Raw genomic sequence first — 26,275 nt, 5'->3', positions numbered from 1 at the left:
ATAATTGTTATTATTACAGGTATAGCCCACCCTTCCGCCAAGAAGTTCAAGGCGGCCCCCTTTTTATCCCCACGCCCACGAGGCACTAAGCCCCGCTGACCCCGGAGCGGCCTGCCTCGCAGGGCCGGCCGACTGCCTTGTGTTTATGAACGAGGCTTTCCCCCTTAGCGGGAGCCCCGCCCCCAGAGGCGCTCGGCGACGGAGGCCTCCCATTCCCGACATGCACCGCCCGTTCCATAGGGATCGCCATCCCGTCCGATGTGGGCCGACCCCCTCGCCGCCCAGCCAGTGGACTCCAGGCCTGCCCGTCACGCTCTTGCCACGCCCCTGCCGCTCCTCGCCTATAAGTGTCTCCCGCGGCCGCACGAACCTCAGCCGCTGCCGCCGTCTCCGCCACCGCTGGGCTTCGGATTCCTGTGTTTACAGAGCGCGGGGTGGGCGCGAGAAAGCGGGTGGCAGCAGCAGCGACGACGACCCGCCCTCTCCTTCCAGCTTTTGGTAAGAGGTCGGGGCCGGGGCCTAAGTGTTAACGCTGCGCGCGCGTATATGTAGCAATGTATAGAAGCGTTATGCGCCCCCCTCCCCTTAAATTTGGGCTGCCAGTTGTGGGGGGCGAGGGCGGCAGTGGGACCGCACTTGCCGCGGAAGGGAGGGTGCGAGTCAGCGAGACCACAAGGGTCGTCGCTTTGCTTTTCCGGAGGTTGAGGTGGTCTCTCCTCTTGCCCGAAGCCCGCCAGCCGCTTCGCCTTTTGCGGTGGCTGCAACAACCTTGTGGTTTTCCTGTTGTGCGCCGCCCTGAGATCTACGCACCAAAGGGCGGAGCACAAATTTAATCCATAATAATAATAATGACAACATGCACAGCCGGAGTTTCTACCAATGTGGGTCACGTGCGCACACCCCCAACCCGCACACATCTATGCATCTTCCCCAGGTTGTTGGGGTTATATTGGATTTCTGTAGGTATGCACAACCTGATCCTACTTAAGCGTTCTGGAACTCATTTGTTTCCGTGGATTGAGGCTCTCATGCATATACTCCCCCCCCCCCAATCACTTGCATTACAGTTTTGTACTCATAAGTCCAACTGAGCAACAAGTATTTGATAATGTTTTGCTCAGAGGAGCCCCACTGAAATTAGTTAACTCCCGATTATTATTATTATAATTTATTATAATTTATTATTTATACCCCACCCATCTGGCTGGGTTTCCCTAGCCACTCTGGGCGGCTTCCAACAGAATATTAAAATGCAATTGTCTGTTAAACATTAAAAGTCCAGTTGCACCTGGAAGTGATCTGACCATGGCTAGAGTGTGGTGCCTGATAACTCCAAGGTCATGGGTTCAGTTCCTCATAGAGACTGCCTGCATCTTCCTGAAATGCTGGACTATATGACCCTCAAAGGGTTCCTTCCAACTCTACAATTCTCATAGCTGTCAACCTTCCCTTTTTTGTGGGAAATTCCCTTATTCCAGCACCATTTCCCGCTGCTATCCCGGATTGTTAGATATCTACGCTGATCCCTTATTTTCGAGGCTGCTGATCCCTTATTTTCAAATCTGAAAGTTGACGGCTATTACAATTCTATGATTCTAAGTTAGGTCCATTAATTTCATTTGGTGAGCTCTGAGTGAAACTTAGCGGACCCTGGAGGGACTCTGATTACACCCCTCTGTGTGCTTTGGGGTGAGGCAGTTGGTTGTATATCTTTTCCAACCAGCCATGCTATTTGCATTTTAAGATGTGGGAGGACTTTAGGTAATGCCTTTTCCTGGAACTCAGTCATGTTTCTCTGGTATTGTAACCCTAGTCAAGTTGAGTCCTGAGTGGGGGAGGAGTTGGTTTGGTATTCAGCTCCGTACCTTTTGCAATAGTTGATAAGAGAGTTTACAGAGATAAATTTAAAATTCAACAAGTGTAAATATTTAGCTGCAGGCTTGCTTTTGAAAGTTGTTTGCAAACAGGAACCAATAATAGGCAGTGAAGAACTTGTAATGCATACCATATTTTCCCTTGTATAAGACCCCTATTTTTGGGGACTCCAAATTAAGGAAATGGGGGGAGATTGCCCAGAGTTGTTAAGCTTTTTTGGGGGGGGGGAATTGCCGAAAAACGCTCAACCGCCCGCCGCTGCCAATCGCATACCTTGACCGCCAAATTGCTGCAGCAACAGCCAATCGCAAGCAGCCCTTGCCACAGGCATCAGTCACCTGCCCAATTGCCACTCAAAATCTCCTGCTCGCAGCTGCCACCAATCGCTCATCCCCCCTGTGCACTATCCATGTATAAGAGACCCACAATTTTTAACACTTTGTATTGGTGCAGTTGGTGCGCTTGAACTGTCGAAGCCATGTGTCCTAGTGAAACTGCCAGTAGGTTCAGGGAAGACTAAAGCAGGAACTAATTCTGCCTTGTGTTGAGAGGATTCATAAGGAATTACTTTCCCACAAACCAACCATCCAGTGACCTTTTTTGTATAAATTTGTCAAAAGCCATCAGTCATGATGACAAAATGGAACTTTTTGTTTACAGGCTGGGTATCTTTGTGCAGACATATTATTGGCTGCTGAAGACAAACAACCGAAATAGTTACTAACATTGTGTCTGGTCCCTGCTGGGGAATTTCCCAGCAGGGTTTCGCTAGTCATTGAGGGAGACTAGATGGACTTTATTCCAGTTCGGTGAGGCAATTTTGATGATTATTGTTAAGCAGTACCATTCTCCACACTTCAAAAAAACTCCAAAAATTGTATTGGTTTTTTAAACAAATGCAAATTCAATAACCATTAAATACTTATCCAGCAGTACAGCTAACGGTGTTTGTTCTATCCATCGTCTCTAGACCAGTGGTTCCCAACCTTTTTTTTTGCCATGCCCCACCTAAGCATCCTGATCACCACCCCGTGACATATAATTCTTATTATTCAAAAAGTGAACTCCTATTCACACGGAGAAAGGCCATTAACTTGGTCTAAACAAACTTCCAAATTGCCCCCCTGTGGGGCATGTGCCCCATGTTGGGAACCACGGCTCTAGTCATACACTTACATATTCAACATTCAAACATACTACCTAACACAACCTCCAGCCATGCTGGAAATCCAGTAACATTTGGAAGATCACAGGTTCCCCATCTTTCTTTTAATTAACGGTGGAACAAATTGTCCTGTGACATGCAAGTGGTGCAGAAATTAATATAGACACCGTCTCCGAGAATCGCTCTGCTATTGCTGCTCCTCGGAGGTGTGCGTGAAATTGAGTTGCGGCGAGGTTAGCGCACACCCTGAAACATAAGGCTGGCTTTGGAAGGCTGTATGTTTGTGACGACATTTGTCAATTACTTGGCTGAACTGGCTGTTCTTGTAAATCGCTTAACCAAGGGTGTAGCATGTAGTGGTGTAAGAAGCATTATTTTGTCCTGCCGTTCAGGAGTTTCAACATGAGTGAAGTGGTATCCTTTTCGAGTATTTGTATAGTTCTGAAGCTGTATGAAAGGGAAGCTTGGTTGAGATGAGAGGTGACAAGACAATCGTCCCGTCCCCCCCAACACAGCTTGTTATCAAATTCAAACCTTTCCCTGTGAAGTCTATGGCTTCGCAGACAAGCGCCTGACTCTGGCTGCTGTGGGAAACAGGGTGTTGGACTAGATTGGCTTTTGGTCTGATGTGGCAGGGCTGTTTGGTTGTTATGATCAAAAGGGAGTGTCGGATGTTTGTTGTAGGGTGAACCTTCAGTAACATGCAGTTGCCTCCCATGGTTCAACAGGCCTAGCCAGCCCCTTGTGTGGGCTGAGTGTGTGCCTGAAGAATACAATTCTTCCATGACACCCACAGAGGCTTCTCCAAACACTACTAATGTTTAGAATGAAGGAAACCAACTTTAATATTCTTTTAAAAAATACTTCAAAATTCATTTAGTGATTATTATTTTTTAACGTTGATTTCAAATATTGTTGCACTGTGGTGTGTTATCATAGAATCCTAGAGTTGGAAGGGGCACACAGGTCATCTCTTCCAACCTCCTGTAATGAAGGAATCTCAGCTAAAGCATCCATGACAGATGGCCATCCAATCTTTGCTTAAAAACCTCCCAAGGAAGGAGAGTCCATCACCTCTTGTGGGAGTCTGTTCCACCGTGGAACAGCTCTTACTGTCTGATTGTTTTGTTGAAAGTTTAGTCTGAATATCCTTTCTTGTAACTTGTATATTCTATTAGTTTAACACCATGCATGGGAGACTGGCCGGGTTACTACATATGTGAAATAAATAAAAATGGCCTATACTATTTTAATAAAATATTTATCAGGAGGCTTTGTCAGAACCAACTGATCTTGGTATGTGTGGTTTTTTAAAAAAAATATGAAAAAGAAAAGGGGGGAAAGGCAAACTTTAGTGAAATTTCTTTTTGGCAATGTTTAACATTCCATATGTTTGATTGAAATTCTGTTGTACTTTATCAAGGAAAGACAATGGAATTCAAACCAAAGGTGATTGGCTTTTGGTGATTTCTATTTAAAATTTGCCGGCTGCTTAGTTTTGCTGCTGTTCTCTGATCAAGTCTGGGATCTGATAATGTCGCTGTTATCACCAGTTGTGCCCACATTACAGCATGGTTAGTTTAGTCTTCGTTTCAAATCTGACCTCATTGCTATCAGATAAGTTGTCCCAGTCTAAGAACTGGGTCAGCACCATATTGCACAGAAAGGAGAAAACGGACATTTAGTCATGGGTATGGTATAATTAAGTTGAGATGAAAGTGAAAAATGGGGTGTCCCGCCCCCCCCCCCCCGATAAGATGAGAAGAAAAAAAAATGTGCTTTCTTAATTCTCACACATTCCCCAGCCCTGCAGAAAATCATTTCCCACTTCTGCAAAAAGGGAGAGTTAGGCTGAGCAAACGTTAGGGTGAGGGTAGACAACCTCCAGATGTTGTTGGACTCCCAACTCCCATCAGCCCCAGCCTTTATGGCAATTGATCAGGAATGATAGGCATAGGTTGGCTATCCCTGTGTTAGGACTTTCGGACTGCTAAATAGCGTCGACCTCTTCATATTGTGTTATAAGACGGGGGGGGGGGGGGAGGAAATGGCTATGCAGGAAGTTTTCCCGCACAAGAGCAACTCAAAATGCAAACATCAGCCTTTGCCAAAATAACAAGATATTTTGGACCACCACCGTACTGCCTGGGGCTCATGGGAGTTGTCATCCCAAACGTCTGGAGGTTGGCAAAGGCTGCACCACAGCCTTGTATTGATCTCCTTTCCTGAAATGACCCAGGTGCAAAAGATTTGCAGATGGAAGGAAAATGATTAACTACTTGATAGTGTGTTCACTGCTTCTAACAGTTGTGCACATTCCTATTATATGTTGGCTGAAAACAAGGAGCAAGGTCCAAAGGAGTGCTCAGCTCTTTTTGCTGCTGCAAGACTTTTTTTTTAATGGGGGGGGGGGTTCCACAATTTTTGGCTAGCTTTGGTGGTCAAGCCACAAACTCCTGGTTGCCATCTTCTCCTCTTGGTGGTTTGGCAACTGTGGAGAGGTGACTTCCCAGTCTTCATAGCCTAGTAGAGGCCAAGAATGGGAAATAAAGGGGGCAGAGGGATATGACTGTCATTCAGTTGTTTCTGCTCCCTCCAAAAAGAAGTGGGAGCTTAGGAACACTTCAATAAGTCTGCTTCTACTTTTTATTCCAAATGAGGTGGGGGACGACATCATGTGGTTAATGTCCTTGGATTTCTTATCACCTTTCTTTCTGTGTTCAGAGTGTTTAAGAGGAGGTAGAAGATCTTACATAAACTTTAGCCAAATGGACCTTTTCTTCCTGTTGTGATTCTTTTCTGATGATTCAGGCATAACGTGACTTGGCTGAGGTAATTTATTGTAAGCATTAATTGTGTATCCAGGCCAACCAGCTTAAACAGATAACACTTCTTAGCAGAGCTAGCTGTGTGGCTTCTTCCCCCACCCCCCCATGGGTGTACCTGAGGGGGGGCAGTTGTTGCCCCTAAATCAATAAAAAACTGAGGCTCTGCCCCCCTAACAAAAGCCTGCCCCACCTAACATAAATCCTGGCTACGCCCATGCCCCCCCATACATTTGCACACATGTGAGTGCCCACACAGAGTTTAACATGTCCTAGTATCTGTACTTTCATATCATGAGCAGTAGCAAGTTATTGGGAGAACTGTTGTCGTATGTGCTACACATTTAAAGCAGTATCATACCACTTCAGACTCTCATGGCTTCCACCAAAGAATCCTGGGAATGATAGTTTAAGGGTGCTGAGAGTTGTGAGGGGAATAGGGGGTTGCCTAACCACTCTCAGCTCCCTTTACAAGCTACAGTTCCCAGGATTCTTTGGGGGAAGCGATTAATGTCTAAAGTGGTATCATACTGCAGCTCAAACTTGTGTGGAAGAGGGCAGGCAAAATGATCAAGGGTCTGGAAACCAAGGCTAATGAAGAGCAAGGTTGAAAGAGTTGGGTTTGTTTAGCCTGGATAAGAGGAGATATGATAGCCATCTTCAAACATCTCAAGGGCTGTCACATGGAAGATGGAGCAAGCTTGTTTTCTCCTTCTCCGGAGGGTAGGACTTGAACCAGTGGATTCAGGTTACAAGAAAGGAGATTCTGGCTAAACATCAGGAAACACTTTCTGACTGTAAGAGCTGTTCAGCAGCGGAATAGTCTCCTTCTGGAGGTTGTGGACTCTCCTTCCTTGGAGGTTTTTAAGCAGAGCTTGGATGGTCATCTTCCATGGATGCTTTCGTTGAGATTTCTGCATTGCAGGGGGTTGGACTAGATGACCCTTGGACTCCCTTCAACGCTTCAATTCTATGATTCTTAAATCTATAGTGCAGATGGGGCCTAAACTATTGCCTAGGAAGTTTCTGGTTTTAATTACTCACCTACTGTGAACACAATAGGTGGCCTTAAGGAAGTGACTCTCTCTGTCCTCCATCCACAAAATGGGGCACAACACTGGTTTTACTCCACAGGGTTGTTGTAAGTATTACAGTAGAAACTACACGTGAAGTGCTTTAAGGCACTACATAAATGTTTAAGTATTATTATTATTAATAATTATTATTATTATTATTTATTATTTATACCCCGCCCATCTGGCTGAGTTTCCTCAGCCACTATTAAACTATTATTGTAAAGTAATGGAACTGATGCCATTTATCTGTTGGATCTAATTGGCTCCAGATAGACTCTCTAAGTGTCTTTAAATATTAAAAAGAGAAACCTTTGCCAAAAGTACTATTAACGGTCTGCCTAAACATAAATAAGTGACTGTACTGAACTGAAGTAAACTTCAGGGCAGGCTTCCTTGTAGCATAACAGGGTGTATGTGCCTGGTGAGTTTGTCTGCCCACCATCTTCTTTTGTCTTCGTCAGAATGATACGCCATTGAGTCCCAGAGACTCCTCAGGCCTCTCCACACACCAGAAAAGACCCTCTTGCCCTTTGTACCACCAACTGCTCACAAAGGGGAGGAGGAAGCAATGCTAACTAGGCAGTGCCTGGCTATATTCTTATCCTAGCTGCACGCTGTGGTGATGGACAAGGATTCCTATGTCCCACTAGGCCACTGGGCAGCCACCTTGTCCATTGGGCTACATGAACGTGCTCACTAAGCTCGGATTAAGGAGCTAAGAGTTTTCTGGCAGGCTGCACATCATCCTAGAGGCCCTTGCTCTTCCTCTCTCCGTCCATGCTCACCACAGACCAGTAAAGGGACCTCTGACCATTAGGTCCAGTCGTAGCCAACTCTGGGGTTGCGGCACTCATCTTGCTTTACTGGCCGAGGGAGCCGGCGTACAGCTTCCGGGTCATGTGGCCAGCATGACGAAGCCGGTTCTGGCGAAACCAGAGCAGTGCACAGAAACGCCGTTTACCTTCCCGCCGGAGCGGTACCTATTTATCTACTTGCACTTTGATGTGCTTTTGAACTGCTAGGTTGGCAGGAGCTGGGAACGAGCAACCCGTCACGAGGGTTCGGACCACCGACCATCTGGTTTAACCCACAGCGCCACCCGCATCACTTTTGCCCATCCTACACAGGCTTTATTCAGATGCAGGTCCCAGTAAGTCGCTCTCTCAATGAGCGTGAGTATGATTGCATCTTTGGGAAGACGCACCCTTCTTCCTCTAGCTTGGAGCTGCCCTACTTCTGTAACAGTGTTTGTATAACTAAATTGTGATAATTATGTTGTCCACTGTCAATTATTCCAACAAGGGATAAAGGCAATCCAAGAGAAATTGGGCAATGTGGTGTTCTTACCCCGGGGGTTCCTCAATCGGTTGCACCAGACTAATTTCCATGGAAGACAGCTTGCCTGCTGCTATTGATCTTCCTGTTCAATGTGAAGAAGCTGTGAGTGGGTGTCTTGATGTATTCCAGGGCGCATTCTGTTTCTAGGATGGGGGTGGCTAGACACACTCACACAGGAGGACTGGATAGCAGCTAACCACAGACATGAGCATCCCAGGATCCCTTGCAACAATTAAGGGTTTCCTTGTTAGGCAAATCAACAATGGCATTGGTTACCTAAAAGATTTGAAAGAAATACTGCCACTGGGTGACAGAACCAGCAGCACAGGAAGCGTGTGAAGAAGAGGGAGCACATAGATTCATAGGCCATTTCATTTAGAACAGGGGTGAGCCTGCTGGGGGAGGCCTTGCAGCCCAGAATCGGGAGAACTGGATGATGGCAACTAGGCCTACATGGAAATCGTGAACGTACATGCTTGAATCTTCTGTTCCTGGTGGAGCTTATGCTCCCAGAGCATTTAATTTATTTCTAAAATCATTTATAGGGCATATTTTGGGATGTAACTCAAACAAGTCAGCTTAAAAAATACAGGAAAAACCTTGCGGAATCAGCTACTTCAGAAACATAGGCCAGTTACAGGAAATAAAAGTGACAAAATATCCTGAATGAATAGAAAAGCTATTCATCTTTAAAATGTCTCTCTAACACTGTAAGCCTTATTTAGAAGAAGGCAGACTGAAATAAATGATTTTTTAAAATAAAAAAAATCTACTTCAAAAGCTTGCGGCGGCCAAACGTACGTACCACCATGCAGAGGGAGTGCTACAATTTGGGCCATCACAGAAAAGTACCTACCCCCCCCCCCCCCGCAGTGCCACCATGAAGCATCTACTTAATAACATTATCTTGCTGCAATCACTAATGGTGGTATCTAATGCTAGTCCTATTTAGAAATCAATAAAGATGACTAAGACCCTCATCTGCATTGTACATTTAATGCATTGTACATTCACTTTGAACAGTCATAACTTCCCCCAAAGCATCTTGGGAACTGCAGTTAAGGACGCTGAGAATTGTCACGAGACCCCTATTTCCTTTGCAGAGCTGCAGTTCCCAGAGTTCCCTGGGAAGAGGGACTGACTGTTAAAACACTCTGGGACTGTAGCTCTGTGAAGGAAATAGGGGTTTGCCTAACATCTCTCAGCACTCTTAACAAACTACACTTCCCAAGATTCTTTGAGGGTAAGCCCTGTAGTAGTAATTAAAGTGTGGTATCATTAAAGTAGTAATGATGCTGCTTTAAATTTATATTGCAAATGGTGCCTAATTTCATTTCAGTGGGCCTACTTTGAGTAGAACTTAGATGAATGCCGCCCTAATCTTGTGACACCTGATCCTTATTGCACTACCTTCCTAGACTGGCAGCATCACATACTTTATTTGCCACAATGTGGTGAACGATACAGTGGTACCTCGGGTTACATACGCTTCAGGTTACAGACTCCGCTAACCCGGAAATATTACCTCGGGTTAAGAACTTTGCTTCAGGATGAGAACAGAAATCATGCTCCAGTGGCGCGGCAGCAGCAGGAGGCCCCATAAGCTAAAGTGGTGCTTCAGGTTAAGAACGGACCTCCAGAACGAATTAAGTACTTAACCTGAGGTACCACTGTATGTGAGAACAAGTCTTGTTCAGATTCCCTGCCATATCTTGGATTTGTGTGTCCTCATTTCCCCCGCCTTGAAAAGGAAGTTGCAGATTTGTTTCCTCTGCTAGACTTCGTCTCGAGGGATGTGTTGGCAGGCACAGAGCCATGATCTGTACCAGTGTTGGTGCGTTGGTTGCTAAAAGATTTTCAGTGCCATTTCTCTTCTGCTTTTCCTTAATTCTGAGGCAGACAGAACCATCCATTTCCTCCATCAGGATGGCGCCTTGGTCAAAGAAATGCAATTACACCAAATTCTAGGAAGTTTGTCTCCTGCTGGTTTTAACTGCTGGCAAGAATGGTTTTACAACCCAGTGCATGTTTACTTGGAAATTCTTGGGTGGGTCTTAATTCTGAGCCTTCGTAAAACTGTGTTACCTGACCACACTAGCCCCAGTAAGAACTCAAACTGCCTCTGTTTTTACCTACACCAGAAAGGACATCCAGTGTCCCACTTCCTCTGGACTTTGAACTACAGTCTCTTAAAACTGGCTCTTCACAATAAAACTTAAAGGACATGGGCGGATTGTGGCTCTTCTCCTTCATTCCTCCCCTAGTCTGACATTTTATTTGTGTCCCATAGTTCCTGTACTTCGTGAAGAAGGAAGAGAGAGCATGGCTTTGAAGATAGCGGTAGTGCTCAGCTTTGTCCTAGGAATCAGCACCTTTCCCCTGGAGGACCCTGAGGATGGAGGCAAGCATTGGGTTGTCATTGTCGCTGGTTCCAATTCCTGGTATAACTACAGACACCAGGTAAGAGTCGGCTGGGTGAAGGGAGTTGTTGCATTGAACAGAGTTGAGTTCTCTATCCTGGCTCTTGCATGCATGAACACCAGTTGGTTTCTCTTACATAGCACACAGGTGGTGAACCTCTGGCCTGCCGGCTTTCGCACTTGGACCACCAGGTCATTTTGGCCAAACCACGCCCACTTCCCTTACACCTGATGTCATAGATGATGTCAGATGTGAGGTGGGTAAAGATGTACCTGGGCCATAGGGGGTTTGCAGGTGCTTCTGATCGGTGGCACCTAGAAAGTCCTGCTAGCACCAGACTTTGCTAACACAATCAGCTAATTGTGTACGCAAGCAAAAATGGGTCACCTGATGTTACTGTGAGATTGTGTGGTTGACAGGTGGGTGGCTCTGCCCATCTGTGACACCTGGCCCATGAAGGGTGTGGGAGATCAGGGATCCAGTCCATTGGCCAGACACAGTTCCCTACCTTTGACTTCAGCCTCCATCATCCCTGACTATTGGCCACGTTGGCTGGGGCTGATGGGAGTTGGAGTCCCAGCAAGAAAAGGGGAAGCTGCAGGTTCCCCATCTCTAGGCAGAAGTAGGGTCACTAGAGTCTACTGGGGAAGAATGGTCTGGTGATTTTGAAGATTGTGTCTAGGTCATATTTACACTTGCAAGTCAGCACATAACGATGGCACAATCCTCAAGTGTGGACATTCATCACATGAGCTGAGTATAAGAGTGACTGGGATTAAGTCATCAGGCGGTTTACTTGCCATCTTGTTAAACTAGCTGATTAATCTGCCAATATTGCAGTCCGAAAAGCTTATCCTAGCATTCTGGGGACTCTTTCTATTGAAGTGGTGTTGGTAGGCTGCTGTGGTTCTCTGTGCCATCGTAATCCTGCAAGCCTGAAAGACATTTAGGTCTAGCACACTTCTTCCCTCCCCATCTATAGTGCAGAAGTAGGCTGGCGCAAACAGAGCTACGTGGGAAAGCTTGTGCAATCCCTACTCAGCTCTCTAACCTCAATTGCAAGCAGGTCAGGGAGAGGCAGTTGTGGTTAGAGGTAGAGGATCGAACAACACTGTGTGGGAGGAGGAGGAGGAAGTCTAAATTCTTTAGGCAAGGACTATGAACTGAAATTCAGACATGTGAGGAAAGCTTGTCACAGACTTCTTATAATAGCAGCCTGTGTCTCTGATGTAGGTTCTTGCACAATTAAGTAACTTTGATTTGTTCCAGGTTTGAATTTCCCAGGGTAGGGTTTCTTAACTTGTGGTCCCTATGCTCCTAGGCAGTTGAGCTTCAGTGCAGAAGTGTGCAAGTCTTCATTAAGACAAAAGCTGCAGATTTGGATGGCAGCGTTTGTAGGAAAGGATGCAAAAACAGATCATAAAAGAGACCCTCAGCCCAACTGTGGTCTGTTGCCTTTCATGGCCCAGCTCCTTTTTGTAGAAATTCAGGCTGGGATTCTATATCCACTTACCTGACTTGGCCATATGTCATTGAATTAGACTTGTAGTTAGAGCAGACCCCCTGACATCAACGTGACTTAAATTTGTTAAGTCTCATTGGTTTCAGTAGGTCTACTCGAACCATGGCTAAATCTGAATCCAGTCTTGCCTTGCCTTGGGGGGGGGGGGTGGAGGAATCTCTGCTAGTTTAAACAGGTTATTGGTAAACATTGTGGTGGATTTTTGCAAAAGGCTTCAATGTTTACTTAACGCTTGAAGTATTTTGAAAGTGATTTCTTAAAGTGGTATTATGAAACTTAGAACATCTGTGTTTGGCTGTCCTGGAGAAAGGGGCAAGGAAATAAAAAGGCCTTTGCAGGCGCTAGATGGCGTCCTACAGTGAGAACGTGCTGAAGTCATGAGAGTTGTTCTCTTGGCATATATGCAAGCCTACATGACGCAGGACTTGTTTCTGCATAGCAGGGGTGAGGGGCCTGGTGTGCTTCAGAGGTTGGACTACAACTCTCATCAGCCCTTGCTCACATTGCACTTGCTGCTTCTTGGGTTTCTCAGCACCCAAGGAAGATGATGATGCCTTGCATTTAGGTGCCATCTCAAAATAATCCTCTTTCAAAAATTCATGGGATTGCAGTTGCAAAGGCTTCTGGGATTGCTAGCATTTTCCCTGTTCTTTTCTCTCCATTTTTGCCCTTTCTGTGCCTCACTGTTTAAATTTTTGATTTATTTCCTGTGCTGCACATATATAAGCGGTTGCGCAAAAGTTGAATGTGCGACAGGTTGGCTTGGTTTATAAACCTATCGGCGTTGTAATGAAAGAGGGCTTTGGGGTGGATTGTCCCAGGTTTAACTGGAGATTTCTTTGCATGAAAAGAGATACTTTCACTGGAGGCCAGTGACAAGTGCTACAACTTTTCTGTTTCCCATAACACATTTAAAAATCACCCAGTAAATAAAACTGCCCTGTGTCTTTTCAGGCTGATGCCTGCCATGCTTATCAAATTGTGCACCGGAATGGCATTCCAGATGAACAAATCGTTGTGATGATGTATGACGACATTGCCTTCAATGAGCAGTAAGTATCAGAATTTTGGCAGGAAAGTGAACTTTCTGTGCAGGGCTGTTGCTGCGTATCGGAAGTGGGAGACCTGTGGCCTGTGGTTCATTTGTTGCTGAACTATAACTCCCGGCGTGCATGGCCTGAAGGCCCAAGGAGTTGGTGGGAGTTGTAGTTCGACAACATCTGCAAGGCTACAGGTTCCCTACCCCTGCTGTATATGAATCTAGTGTCTCTGTCACAAGACCTAACAAAAGCATCTCACAGAATGGCAGACTTCACTCATGGTTAGAAGGGGGCCAGCTGCTACACTTCTCAAGTGTTTAGTCTCCTGTTTTCCACAGAAAGAGGGAAATCCGTGATCCTGGATTGCTTGTATGAAGCACAGTTTGGTGGCAAGGAATGCCTTCCATCAACTTCAGCTGGTGGACCCAGCTGCGCCCCTGTCTGGACATGAATAGCCCATTACTGCATGTTGTAGAGGTTTTTTCAAATTGAAAAATAAATCACTTCACTTTTTGCCACTTTTTACATTTTCTGTCTACTTCCTCGCTTCAGGAATCCAACCAAAGGCATCATCATCAACAGGCCCAATGGTACAGATGTGTACAAAGGAACACCAAAAGACTACGTAAAAGAGGTAGGAACTAGATTTATTCACTTGGTAACCTAGGAACATTGCTAGCTTTGAATATCAAGTTTCCCGAAGAAATAGGATTTTATTAACCCACCTGAAGAGTGGGCCACTCAGTTACTCCCACATCCTAGTGCAGCTACTGGGGATAATCTGCCCTACAAAGCAGCCCTCACTCATAGTAGTGGGCCAGTACACAGAGACTCTGAGGAATCACTGTCTATAATAAGGGGTGCAGTTGTGCAGGGTATATGATTCAACCATGCTTGATCTCTCTATTGGTGTTTTGCAACTTCCTGACTTGTTGCAGGACCTTAGCCACACCTAGCACAGTATATGCAGAGTTCACGAAAGCAATTGGCTGCAGGCAGGATGGAAGAAGCAGGAACCAGTAACTTGTACTTATATGTGTTTATTATATACAGTGGACTATTTACAGGAACAGAACAGAACACAGATCTTTAACTAGCTGTCTCCTCCGACTCACAACTCTCAAGCCTCCAACTCCTACTCTCTGACTAACACATTCCAGTCAGTAGGCCATAAATCATTATTCCCTTGAGAGCTTGACCAATCATGGAGCTGTCTCCATGCCTCTGTATCACCAGGCAGATTTTACTCCTTCACATTGCCTTGGCCAACTCCTAATAGACTCTGTGTGAAGCTGCAGGTATTCAAAATCCCAACACTCTCCGTCTCTCCACATGAACTGAGAGCCAGTCTAAAGTTCCAGGGTTCTGTGGATGTGTGTTGTTGGCGAGCTTTTTTTAAATATATATGCAAGGTTCCCCAGAGCACTCTTTGAAAGCCATAGTTCTGCTGGATAGGAGCCAACACGCAGAAGTCAACTTTTTATTTTTTTATTTTAAAAGGAATGTTGCTGGCTGCATTTCAGCTTCAAATCTCTTTCCAACCTGTAGGATGTTACACCAGCAAACTTCCTTGCTGTGCTCAGAGGTGATGCTGAAGCAGTGAAGAATAAAGGATCGGGAAAAGTACTACGAAGGTAATTGGAAAGACGTGAGAATGGAATGCCGTCATTTCTTCATCAATATAGTTTTAACACCAAGTTGGAATTTAAGTAAAAGATTGGAAATTAAGAAGGTTTTCTCTCTCTGCAGTGGCCCTCGGGATCACATATTTGTCTATTTCACTGATCATGGCGCCCCGGGACTTCTGGCTTTTCCATCTGATGATGTACGTAATAATTTTTTCCCTGTCTTAAGTAGTACTGATTTAGTTCGCAAGCCTAGAAACACTTGTTTTCTCAAGCTACAGTTTGGCTGCATTGTATCGGTATATTGTCTCAGACTTCTCTCTCACTCACTGAAGGCTAGAAAAGGAGCTGTTTTGGGACTTTGGGTAATATATAACAGCCATGAGAATGCATTGACAGGACACTCAGTGAGTGTTTTCAGTAGAGCAGGGGCTGAATTCTTGGCCTTCCCTGCCTCCTTCGGTTAATATGGGAATTGTGACAATACAAGCCCACCTTGCAAGGTTATTGTAAAGATCACTGATAACTTACTTGGAGTACTTCATATGCCTGATGGTGTGCTAGATGTGTTTCTTATTACTTTAGTGGACAGCAGTGGGATATGATCAGGTACCTCCTTGTTTTACAGCTTCACGTACAAGAATTGAACAAGACCATTTCATATATGTATCATCACAAAAAATACCAGAAGGTAAAATGACTATTTTCCACATTTATTTATTTGTTTGTTTGTTTATTTAATTTTAAGAGTAGCAGCAATTATAATTGCATAGGACTCAGCTTTGTGAACTCTTCCGCTCTAAATGCTAATTATTACTGGAAAGGATGTTGTAGTAAGAGTCCTAAACTCAATAACACAGAAGTATGTGGAAAGGTGGTATGATTAATCTTTCCCACTCTCCTTTTAAAAATAAAATAAAAACCTATTGGACTATTTTCACCTTTTTCTTGCATATTGAGAGAATCTTGCCTTGGCATACGTGGAGTAATACAGTTCTGAAACTGGAATGGGAAGTGTCCTCTTTCTCTTTCCCAGTTCAAATTTTCTGAGCTTACAGAGCTGGAAAGAGAAGTATCAGTCAACATGGGTTAACCCCAAAGTTTGCAGGTTCTCAAAAACACCTTAAAGAGGGAAAACACCCTAAAGGAAATAACCTGTGTGAACCAGGAAGTGGCTTCTCCAGAAAAGGACTAGTTCTTTCTACAGGCTTTGATTTTCATTCCATTCCTCCTTCCACCCAGTTGTGAGACTGGGCAGGTCAGCCGGGAGACCCTGACCTGGGATGGAATGGTACAACCCCCCCCCCCAAACATTTTGTGGCACATTCTACTTTCAGAGTATCTAGATTGTGTATAATGTTCAGACAGTTTCTATGCATTCTGCTCTGGAGGGTAATGTGAAAATAAACACTTGTTTTTTTAAGACAGTATTATTTTAATTCTGCTTGATTAACTGGAAGTAAGTTCTATTGAACTTGGAAGGTGCATCTTCTGAGTGAATATGAAACATGTATAAGGTCCAACAAATTCTGGTAAATGTGGAGTTGAAGTAGGGTGGCGCCTTTTTTTATACCTGTTATGACCACAGCTATTCAAAAAGGCAAGAAAGGATGCTAGAGAAACCCAGGGTTGAACTTAGGGACAATTCAGTGAAAGTTGGTTTTTGCAAGTCTTACAGGTAGGGCCAGTTTGCACGTGATGCTAATTTCTGAATAGTGTTATGTGGATAAGGTTAGCGAGTACTTGCTAGAAGATTGGAAGCTTCTGAGTTAGAATAACTACTGCTTAGTGTTGCATTCAACTAACTATGGTTAGCTGTTGAAACAAGCTGTGTTTGATGAAACTGGCTGGTTTCAGATAGTAGTTGAGATTTAATGGTTTGCACATCACAATAAGCCAGTTTTCCTCCCCCTCTAGTTAGAGCCATGGTGAGCAGTAATAATCTATGATCAAATATTAGAGTACCTTCACTATATGGTGGAGATGGAGCATGGGTCAGTGAGCTTATGGGTAAGGGAAAGGATAGTTGGGAGAAAAAGCAGGTACCAGATCTTTACCCAAACATCTAGAAGTGTGCCTCACTATTTCTTAACATAAATTGCAGATGGTGTTTTACATTGAAGCATGTGAATCTGGATCAATGATGAGAAATCTACCTCATGATATCAATGGTAAGTGAACAGTCAAAGTTCTGGTCTGAGACCAATCATCTGATTGTACTCAAAACGTCTTCATTGGGAGGTATTGAAAACATGAAAGCATTATTGCACTTTGGGTTAAATGTGGTTTTTAAGTCTTATCTACACCAGGGGTGGGAAATTAGATCTCCTCCCACCCTCTTGTTTGCCAAATACAGCATGAGGCTAGAACCATCTAGCTGTCAATTGTCTGTCATCACAGTCATGTCAGGTGACCCCTTTTTTGCCTGCAGGGTTTGAAATCAAGACTATACCGTTAACTGAACAGCCTCCAAAGCACCTTTCAAGGTGCTCTGCTGATCCTTTAGACTTGCAGTTGTGAGGTCTTCTGGAGTGCTTTGCAAGGGGCTTCATGAGATCAGCTGACAGTCAGTAGATCACAGGGCTTTGCAGTTGATTTCCAGTGCCTGGAAAGCCTTTCAGTGGAGTTAGGTCCTTGCCTGCCCCACACCTGACTTCCTATGCATGACCTTGGGTGTAGCACAGGTTAGGCTTGGCTTGACTGCAGTGGCTCTGCCATCTAGCGAAGCTTGGAAGTTCACTGCACTGATCTACACCAACCTTGGGTGCTCAGATGAGACTCCAGTGGGGATTATGGAGGTTGTAGCAGAACAACATGGGGGCCTTGAGGATGGGAGTTTAAATATTGAGAGCTTTTACTTTACCCAGTCGCTGCTTTGCTCGCCAACCATTCCAGCTGGCACATAATTGGCATCCCTCTGAAGGGTTGCATAGTTCCATGTGTGGAGCTATATGTGTGAAAGCTTTCCCATTCATTCTTCATCACTTTTAGGGGAAGGCTTTTGAATGTTCGCAGAGCTCTGGATTGGAGCAAATGTGTCTAAAATCAGCTTAAAACCAAAGTTCTTAATTTCAGCTGGGTTTATATCACTTAGACAAGCGCATACGGCAGGCGTGTGCCGGCTGTGGGGAAGCAAGTAAATAGTGCCCCCTCCATTTGCCTTGCAGTTTATGCCACGACTGCTGCTAATCCTAGCGAATCGTCTTACGCATGTTATTTTGATGACAAGAGGCAAACCTACCTTGGTGACTGGTACAGTGTCAATTGGATGGAAGATTCCGATGTGGTGAGTCCCCAAGATCCAGTAACTTGCTTTTTCTTTCATCTGACATTACGGGTCTTGATTTGTTTTGTTTTTTAAATGCTTTATTTAGTGCAGTTTTGTTTACCACCAAGAGCCACAATGGGCCCTTTTAGAGTAGGAGAACCAAAGGCAGTGTATTCTCGGGAGTGTTTTCTCTAAGCTGACTTGATACATGTCTAGTACAGGCTTTCCATTGTGCACCCCAGTATTACCAACCACATCTAAGTAGGAGGTGGCTTCCTGCTTACTAGTAGCAACCTCCTCTTTCAAGCAGGGAACTGACTCACAAGAGGTGCATCTCTAGATCCACATGCTTGCATCCTGCACAGAGGATTTAGCAGCATCTAAAGGCCTGGGCGTTGTAGATGTCACCTAGAAGTAATGATGTTATCTTGTGTCTACAAGCCACAAGCTTTCGACACCTGTGTAAGCTTGAATTTGCTGCCTCAGCCTCTGGGGGCAACTCCACCCATGATGTTGGTGGTGCTTGTGGCGATCACACAGGGTCCCCGGACGTTTCACCGTCTATTGATCCCTGTGCCACCACTTTATTTCTCGCTGCCACCACCCAGGCCCTACCTGGTACAATACTGAGTCCAGTCAGGGTTAAATTGGAACATAAGCTTCTGTTTATTTATTGCAGTTTAACAAGTGTGTGGTTTCATAAACGGTATCGGTCAATTACGATCATGGGGTGCCTATCCAGACCTATAACTTCCGCTACCTGCTCTCACTCACTAAACCACCTCTCAGATATTTACTTGTCTTCCTAGCTCCTAACTGTTCCTGACTCAGCTTATTTTGCTACACTAACTCAACCTACCCCCAGACTCTATCCCAGTTCACTCCCACTCCTACCAACCACCCAACTCCCAACGAACTCCTCCCTTCGCCCCTTTGCTCAAGAACTAATGATTCACGATGGGAGGTCTGTTGAAGTACCGTTTCAAGTTTTCTGATTGCACAATCGCATTAGGAACTTGGTCAGCAATTGCTTCGTTGTCGTCTCTCTCTCTTTTTTTTAGCTTTCCTCTTTCCCAAAAGGGAAGTAAAACCTTTTCAATTGCGTTGGTATGTAAATAGCTGAATCATGTGCAACTGTTCTTTCTTTTTCTCTCTATGCCTTTTTTTTTTGGTCTGCAGGAGGATTTGAAGAAAGAAACTCTGCACAAGCAGTTTCTGTTGGTAAAGAAGCATACAAACACCAGCCATGTGATGCAGTATGGAAACTTGGTGAGTGTTTGGTCTCAGATGAGCAACTGCGGACAGTGTGTTTTGTGTGGTTTTGTCTGTAATACTGCAACAACCCCTGTGAGGTAGGTTAGACTGAGAGACGGCATCCAGCCTCAGGTCACCCGGTGAGCTTCATTGCCAAGTAGGTCTCCCACCTTCTGGTCAAGCACTCTAACAATACAGTGGATGCTTGGGCTGCTAACGGGATCCGTGCAGGATGCACATTTACAACCCACAGTGGCGCATCTGCTCACGTGCGGGTTGTGATTCGGCGCTTCTGCGCAATTTAACACTTCTGCACATGCGCGACCGCCGAAACCCGGAAGTAACACGCAACCTGAAGCGTCTGTAACCCGAGGTATGACTGTATGCCAAATCATAGCTATTTTGAACCGGACCTTCCAGTCTGCATCCTAAATCTTGAAACTGGAAAAAGCGGAAACAAATGGGGGAACAGAACCTTTGTTTCTTACTTTCCTTACCCTACTCCCAAGAGTTGGGGGGGGGGGGAGTTGCGTACATGGTTCCTTCCTTCCCTCCATCCCCGCCCCCCCACTTTAACACAACAGCCTTGTGAAGTAGGTCAAGTGATTGCCCAAGGTCTCCTGGTGTACTTCACAACTGAGCAAGGATTTAAACCCAGGATTTCCTAATCCATCACTCTGTACTGTTCCATCCTACAGCAACCCTACTTTAGAGGACTTGTGTTGTACAACTTGTTCCTTACACGTGTCCTCTGTTCATCCTCTCAAGGAGCTCAGTAGTTTGCTAAAGGCCCCAGGCACAATTCCTACTCTGGAGGCTTAAAGGCCCAACCTTGCCCTGCTTCAGCAGTCAACCTGTGTCTTAATGCTGCAAGACCAACCATCCAGGGCATGGCTGCTTCCTCTTTCCCCCTTGTCCCTCCAGTTTTGCAAAATGCTCTCCTTCCAGAGCTGAGACGGCTCCTGGTTTCCCCAGCCCTCCGTGTTTTCGGCCAATTTCAAATTGCAGAAGGGTCCTATATCCCTGGTAAAGCACATACCTTTTGCATGCAATTGGTCCCGGATCCAGTCCCTGGCATCTCCCTGGGTAACACATGCCCTGGGACCCTGGAGAGCTTCTGCCAGTCAGAGTAGGTAGACAATACTGGGCTAGATGACAAAGCAGTTTAACCTGGTATAAGGTAGCTTCTCAGGGTCGCATCCAACTTAAGCCCCAAAGAATCCTGGGAAATGTAGTTTGTTAAGGCTCCTGAGAGTTGGTAGGAAACCTTCATTCCTCTCACAGCTACAGTTTAACAGTCAAATCCCTCTTTCCAGAGAACTCTTGGGAATTGTAGTGCCGTGAGGCAAATAGGTCTACTCTTGAGTATTATTACTGTTTGTTACGGCTATATACCATCTTTATCTTCCAAGGATCTCACATGATTTTCCTCCTCACAACAACCCTGTGAGGTAGGTTAGGCTAAGAGACGGTAACTGGCCCGAGGTCACCCAGTGAGCTTCATGACAGAATAGGGATTCAAACCTGAGTCTCCCAGATCCTAGTCCAACACTCTTAACCATTACCCCACTCTGGCTCCCAGTGTATCACCAAGTATGGATACTTTGAATACAGTTTGTACATTCAGGCCTCTGTAAATCACTTGCTTATAAAATCACTGGTGCTCTTGAAGCGCAGCTTAACTCCTCCATGGCCTCTCCATTCGAGGTGTTTTATTGGGTGCGTTAACAGTGCCTAGCGACAGATGCGAGAGGACCTAGCTCAGATCCTTGCTTTCAATCCACCAGGTAGCCTTAGGAAACTTGCCCATCTTGTCTCAGGGGCTGCTGGAAGAACAAACCAATTGACAGAGAATACCAGTCCCCTCCAGGTTTTCAAGCAATTGCAAGCTTTTGAAAGCAGTGCCGTTTCCCCAAAAATGTGTCTGTCCCATTAAAGTGGAGGGTGTCTTTTTCTTCTTCTCTCTCTCCCCCCCCCCCTTGCAGTCCATCGCTCACATGAAAGTGGCGCAGTTCCAGGGCACAAGAAGCGCCTCCAGCGCCCCCATTTCGTTGCCCCCCGTGAGTCGCTATGACCTCACCCCCAGCCCCGACGTCCCCCTTGCGATCATGAAGCGCAAACTGATGGCCACAAACGACGCGGTTGAGGCCAAGGCTATTCTAGGAGAGATGAAGAGACACCTGGAGGTAAGAGCCAAGAGGGGCGCAATATTATCAACAGTGTGTCAGGGTCAGAAGTAGGAGCTCACTGCACCCGTGTGAACGCTGCTCATTCGTGTCGTACTTCATTTGCTAGAACAATGTTCTGAATGACCAGCCCAAAGGAGGGAGGGCTCTGTGCAGTGGTTAGTGCAGGGGTACCAAAAAAAGGATGTGGAAAACATCCGAGTGATCCGTTCCAGTGCTTTATGAAAGAAAGGTGTAGACTTGCAGCAAATCAGCCTGTCAGGTCTCGCGGCCTTTGCAGACATGGGACGGACACCGCAACAAGGAGATGGCTTCTCCATGCCCAAGCAAACATATTCATATGTTCTTTATACACAAAGCAGCATACGTCACTTGGGCCAGGGCTTCCCATCACTCCACCTGACCAGATAAGGGCATAGGTGGCAAATACCCAAATCTTACAGATATTTTCCTTTCCTGGGCTCAGAGACCAGCACCCCAAGCGCGCAGATAACATCAAAGCAAGCTGATCGGCCTATATAAAAATAAACTTATACGAGCTGATTGTTACAACTACTGCCAATTAATTGTGGAGTTATCTTGACTACCAAGATGGCATTTGCAGAGCTTCTGAAATACTTCACCTTTGGTTCTACACAAACAGGCGGGATATGCCCCCTGAGCGCTATACTCAGCACTGATCTGCTTGAGTGCTCCTGCTCTGCACGTGCAAGGGTGATGGGGGGGGGGGGGAGCCGCTTCCTTAAAATACCTCTCTGCAAATTTTGGTGGTGAACTTTTGAGCGAGGACGATTTCAGCGTTGCCTACTGGCCGCAATTTTTGAGAGTTGGTCAGCATGCTGCAGTATGAAATACTTGTTGTCTGTCTTGCTCATGATACTGTCTCATGATCTGAGAAGCACCTCAACAGGCTGCCAACTAGCTTGGAGGTTTTCTGTTTTCAAACTGGAACTTCCCAAGCTTCCTTTTTCAGTATGTTTTGCGTGCACAGTCCTCAGAAAAGGTGCTTTCACAGCAGACTGCGGGAACCATCTGTTCCAGCATGAACAGAAGAGACATGTTTCCCCCCACATGAGTGGTGGGAATGTGCTGTGATTTCCCCCAGTGGTCACCTGAGCACAGCAAGATGCGAAATGCATCCTAAGATGCTTTCAGTTCTTGTATTAAGAATGTCACAGCCGAGACTTCTGTGATAACTTCCAGCTCTGAGTTATGTGACCAGAAATGAGATGTTCAAAAGGCAAATGGACATGGTGGTTGTGGCTAGCAGACTTCTTTGGTTTGACCCTTCCCTTCCCCTCCTCCCCAAAAAGCTGTGTAAGAACAGGAGGCTTCTGTTAGAGCCGCAGTTGCCTAGAGGGCACTAAGGAGCTGTGTTCTAGAAAACAAAAGAGTTACTCTTGTCTCTTCCTCCACAGGCTAAAGAGCAAATCCAGAATGCCATGCGCAAGATTATATCCTTCATAACGCTTTCCAGTGAGCACACAGAGCATCTCCTATCGGAGAGGATGAGCCTCACGAATTACGACTGTTACGAGGCCTCAGTGCGTCACTTCAAGAGCCATTGCTTCAACTGGCATGCCTCCCCTGTGGTAAGTCTCTTCGGACTTGGAGCCAAGGCTCAGTATAGCCACACTTAAGTGCAAGGTGATGAGTAGACTAGGCTAACTGCTGCATCTCTCTCTGGGAGGAGCTTGCATCAAGATATCTTGGTTGTCTTGAGAGGGATAGTTTATCTGATCAGTTGCTTTACTTCTGTGAGTGAGCCGTCAGTGCCTCTGGCAAGACTGGTCTGACCTCCCCTGACAGCAAACTGGGTGGGAATGAAGGGGAGGGGGAGAGAAGCCATGCCCCTACCCATCTCTTGCTCTGGTTTCACCCCCACAGACTTCAGCTTCACCCATAGCCATTACTTCCCTCTCCCCACTGAAAGGAACTACAGCCCTCAGATGAACGGCTGCCTACCTTAGGATTATGCGTTGAGTGGGGGAAAGGTGTAATTCTCCTGCTTGTTTCTGTTTTTCAGTATGAATATGCTCTGAGACAACTGTATGCTTTGGTCAACGTCTGTGAAACAGGATATCCCATTGACAGGTAAAATCTGTGTACAAATGATTTGAGGTGTGATGTGCATTTTCTAGAAGGAGAATGTCAATTGTATATTTGGGCTAGTTCTTACTACCTTCTTATAAGTAATCTGAAGATAGATATTCTATCAACGCAGAGAGGGAGAGAGAACTGTTACATGAAATGTGCTTTTAGCATTTACATGCCAGTAAACCATAGATAGATGTGTGTATCTTTGTTTAGTCTTACCGTACTATATTTGCACCTGCCGCTTGTCATGCTAGTGATGGAGTGTGCATCTGCAGCCAAGTTTAAGCAAGGTGAGAGAATCATAGAATTTTAGAGTTGGAAGAGGATCATCTCGCCCAACCCCCTGCAATGCAGGAATATGCAGCTGTCCCAGGCAGGGATCAAACCTGCAACCTTGGCATTATCAGCACCCTGCTCTAACCAACTGAGCTATCCTGCTGCCCAAGCAAAAGGGAAGAGCAAGGGGCCCTTGCTGCTGCTTCCACCGCTGGCACCCAGGGGTGGGGGAACAGAACAAAGGCAAGAAATGTCCAAGCCGCCCAGAGTGGCTGGGGAAACCAAGCCAGATGGGCGGGATAGAAGTAATAAATTGTATTATTATAAGCGGGCCAGTGAAGCAAGCAGACCGCCACCAAAGGGCAAGGAGGGAGAGGAATGAAAGGGAGAAATGTTCACATTGCTGCTGCCACCAAGAAAAGAGAGCCTGCGCTTCAAAACTACAGCTCTTGGCAGTGGGAAAAGCGGGGGGAGTCTTTCTGCTCTTTGTCCGCCCACCCCCTGGCGGCAGTCAGAAGTGTGTGAGCAGACAGGCAGAGCAAGCGACTCAGGCAGGTGGGTGGCAAAAGGGAGAAGTCAGGTTGCTGCTGCTTATTGAAGATGGAAGTGGGAGGTGCAGGGAGGTCCGCCCCACATCCCTTCCCCTCTCTGCAAGTGATCTGAAAAGCTGGGGGAACCAGCACAACCTTCTCTCACCAGGTACCACTGTGAAGTGTAAGGAGCTGTGGCAGGTAGGCAGGGCTGGTGGGCAATGCAAGCAGGGGATGCAGCCCACAGTACAGGGTTCCCAAACTTGGGTCTCCAGCATTTTGGACTACAGTTCCCATCATCCCTGGTCCTGCTAGCTGGGGATCGTGGGAGTTGCAGTCCAACAACAGCCGGAGAGCCGAATTTACGAAACACTGCCCTAGTACGCAAGACAAATTTGTGCCGTGAGAAAACCCTTGTTTTTACGCTTGTCGTTTCTCTTGCAGAATACTATCAGCCATGGATCGAGCCTGCAATGAATTTTAACCAAAAAGCAATTCAGTCGAGAAATTCAGCAACGAGCAGTTAATAATGTGGTAGTCGTCAAACCCAGGAACTAACATAAAGCAAAGGCAGTCAAGTGCGTCCTCTGTCAATAAAAAGAAAAAAGCCATGGAGGGATAGCCACCAGGTTCTGCACTTTAAAGCCTTTGGGAGGGTGAGACAGGATCCCTTCCAAGGGTGTGTCTCACTCCAGAAGCTGCTCCTGAAGTCTTCTGGAACGGACAACTTCATCAGCGCCTTCAGAATCGCATTATTGAATTCCACTCTGAGACTGTTTTGGCAATTACAGCAAAGGGGTTGCTTTGAATTGTACTGGTTTTCTTTTCTTTTTTTTAATCGTTTGCTCAGGTTTTGGTGGCCTCCTTTTTTGAGAATTAACTAAGGAATTCCACACAGAAAAATGGCCTGTAGTGGATATGGCATTTCTGTTTGTTTTTATAATTGGAAATTAATGCTTTAAGGACCCAAGGGTTGACTGCAAGCTTCTAGATTGCACATCTCAAGAAGAATAAAAGGCCAGCTGTAAATTGGGGTTGTGGAGGGGTGTGTGTGAGAGTTAATTGGATAATTTGATTTAAAGTGCTTGGGTTTTGTTTGAAGATAAAACCGTGGTCACAAAAGCCCCCCACACTGAAGGAGACGAATGTCTGTTCTGTTTTCTGATTCTTATGTAATTGTATGTTTACACAACTTGGTGGGAGATTGTGCAGTGTTGACCTGTGAAGGATAATAAAACATGTTGAGCTGCTTATGCCTCACTCTAAACTCACATTTGTCTCCAGTCTTTTAACGGGGTGGTTTGTTAAGCAGCAACTTGCACCTCAGGTGTGTTTGTAGTTTAACTTTAGCCTCTTTGATACTTCCCCAGTTGTTGTTGTTTAGTCATTTAGTCGTGTCCGACTCTTCGTGACCCCATGGACCAGAGCATGCCAGGCACTTCTGTCTTCCACTGCCTCCCGCAGTTTGGTCAAACTCATGTTTGTAGCTTCGAGAACACTGTCTAACCATCTCGTCCTCTGTCGTCTCCTTCTCCTTGTGCCCTCAATCTTTCCCAACATCAGGGTCTTTTCCAGGAAGTCTTCTCTTCTCATGAGGTGGGCTTCCCCAGTGGAACTACATTATTGCCATTTGCTGAGGCACTCTAGTAGTATAATGCAGTGAAAGTAGGATTTATTTTCTCCTTTTTTTGCCAAGCACCTGGAACATTGGTGATGTAAGTTAGAGAGAAAGAGGTTATCTTTCAGATAACCACATTGGATCCCATTCTAAAAGCTC

The 26,275-nt window shown here is 45.7% G+C and overlaps 1 protein-coding gene across 1 annotated transcript; it reads left to right on the top strand.

The window, feature by feature from the left end:
* Positions 1-225: 225 nt before the first annotated feature.
* On the top strand, positions 226-25,769 carry LGMN (legumain). Its single transcript, XM_083438428.1, has 14 exons — positions 226-498; positions 10,570-10,739; positions 13,177-13,274; positions 13,815-13,896; positions 14,811-14,896; positions 15,012-15,087; positions 15,516-15,578; positions 16,992-17,058; positions 18,055-18,173; positions 19,335-19,424; positions 21,395-21,595; positions 23,014-23,187; positions 23,622-23,689; positions 24,943-25,769. Exons 2-14 carry the CDS (start codon positions 10,602-10,604, stop codon positions 24,980-24,982), a joined length of 1,302 nt encoding a protein of 433 aa, XP_083294554.1. The 5' UTR covers positions 226-498; positions 10,570-10,601; the 3' UTR covers positions 24,983-25,769.
* The last annotated feature ends 506 nt before the right edge of the window (positions 25,770-26,275 follow it).

Source organism: Podarcis tiliguerta (assembly GCF_965153285.1).
Source record: "Podarcis tiliguerta genome assembly, chromosome: 1".
NCBI lineage: Eukaryota > Metazoa > Chordata > Lepidosauria > Squamata > Lacertidae > Podarcis > Podarcis tiliguerta.
The sequence above is the reverse complement of the archived record's forward strand: the minus strand, read 5'-3'. Positions and strand labels throughout refer to the sequence as shown.

Excerpts from the sequence above, each read along its gene's own strand:
- LGMN (XM_083438428.1), top strand. The coding sequence starts at position 10,602 with ATGGCTTTGAAGATAGCGGTAGTGCTCAGCTTTGTCCTAGGAATCAGC. Across the intron at positions 21,596-23,013 it reads AGATGAAGAGACACCTGGAG|GCTAAAGAGCAAATCCAGAA; the intron begins GTAAGAGCCAAG and ends CTTCCTCCACAG. Across the intron at positions 23,690-24,942 it reads ACAGGATATCCCATTGACAG|AATACTATCAGCCATGGATC; the intron begins GTAAAATCTGTG and ends TTTCTCTTGCAG.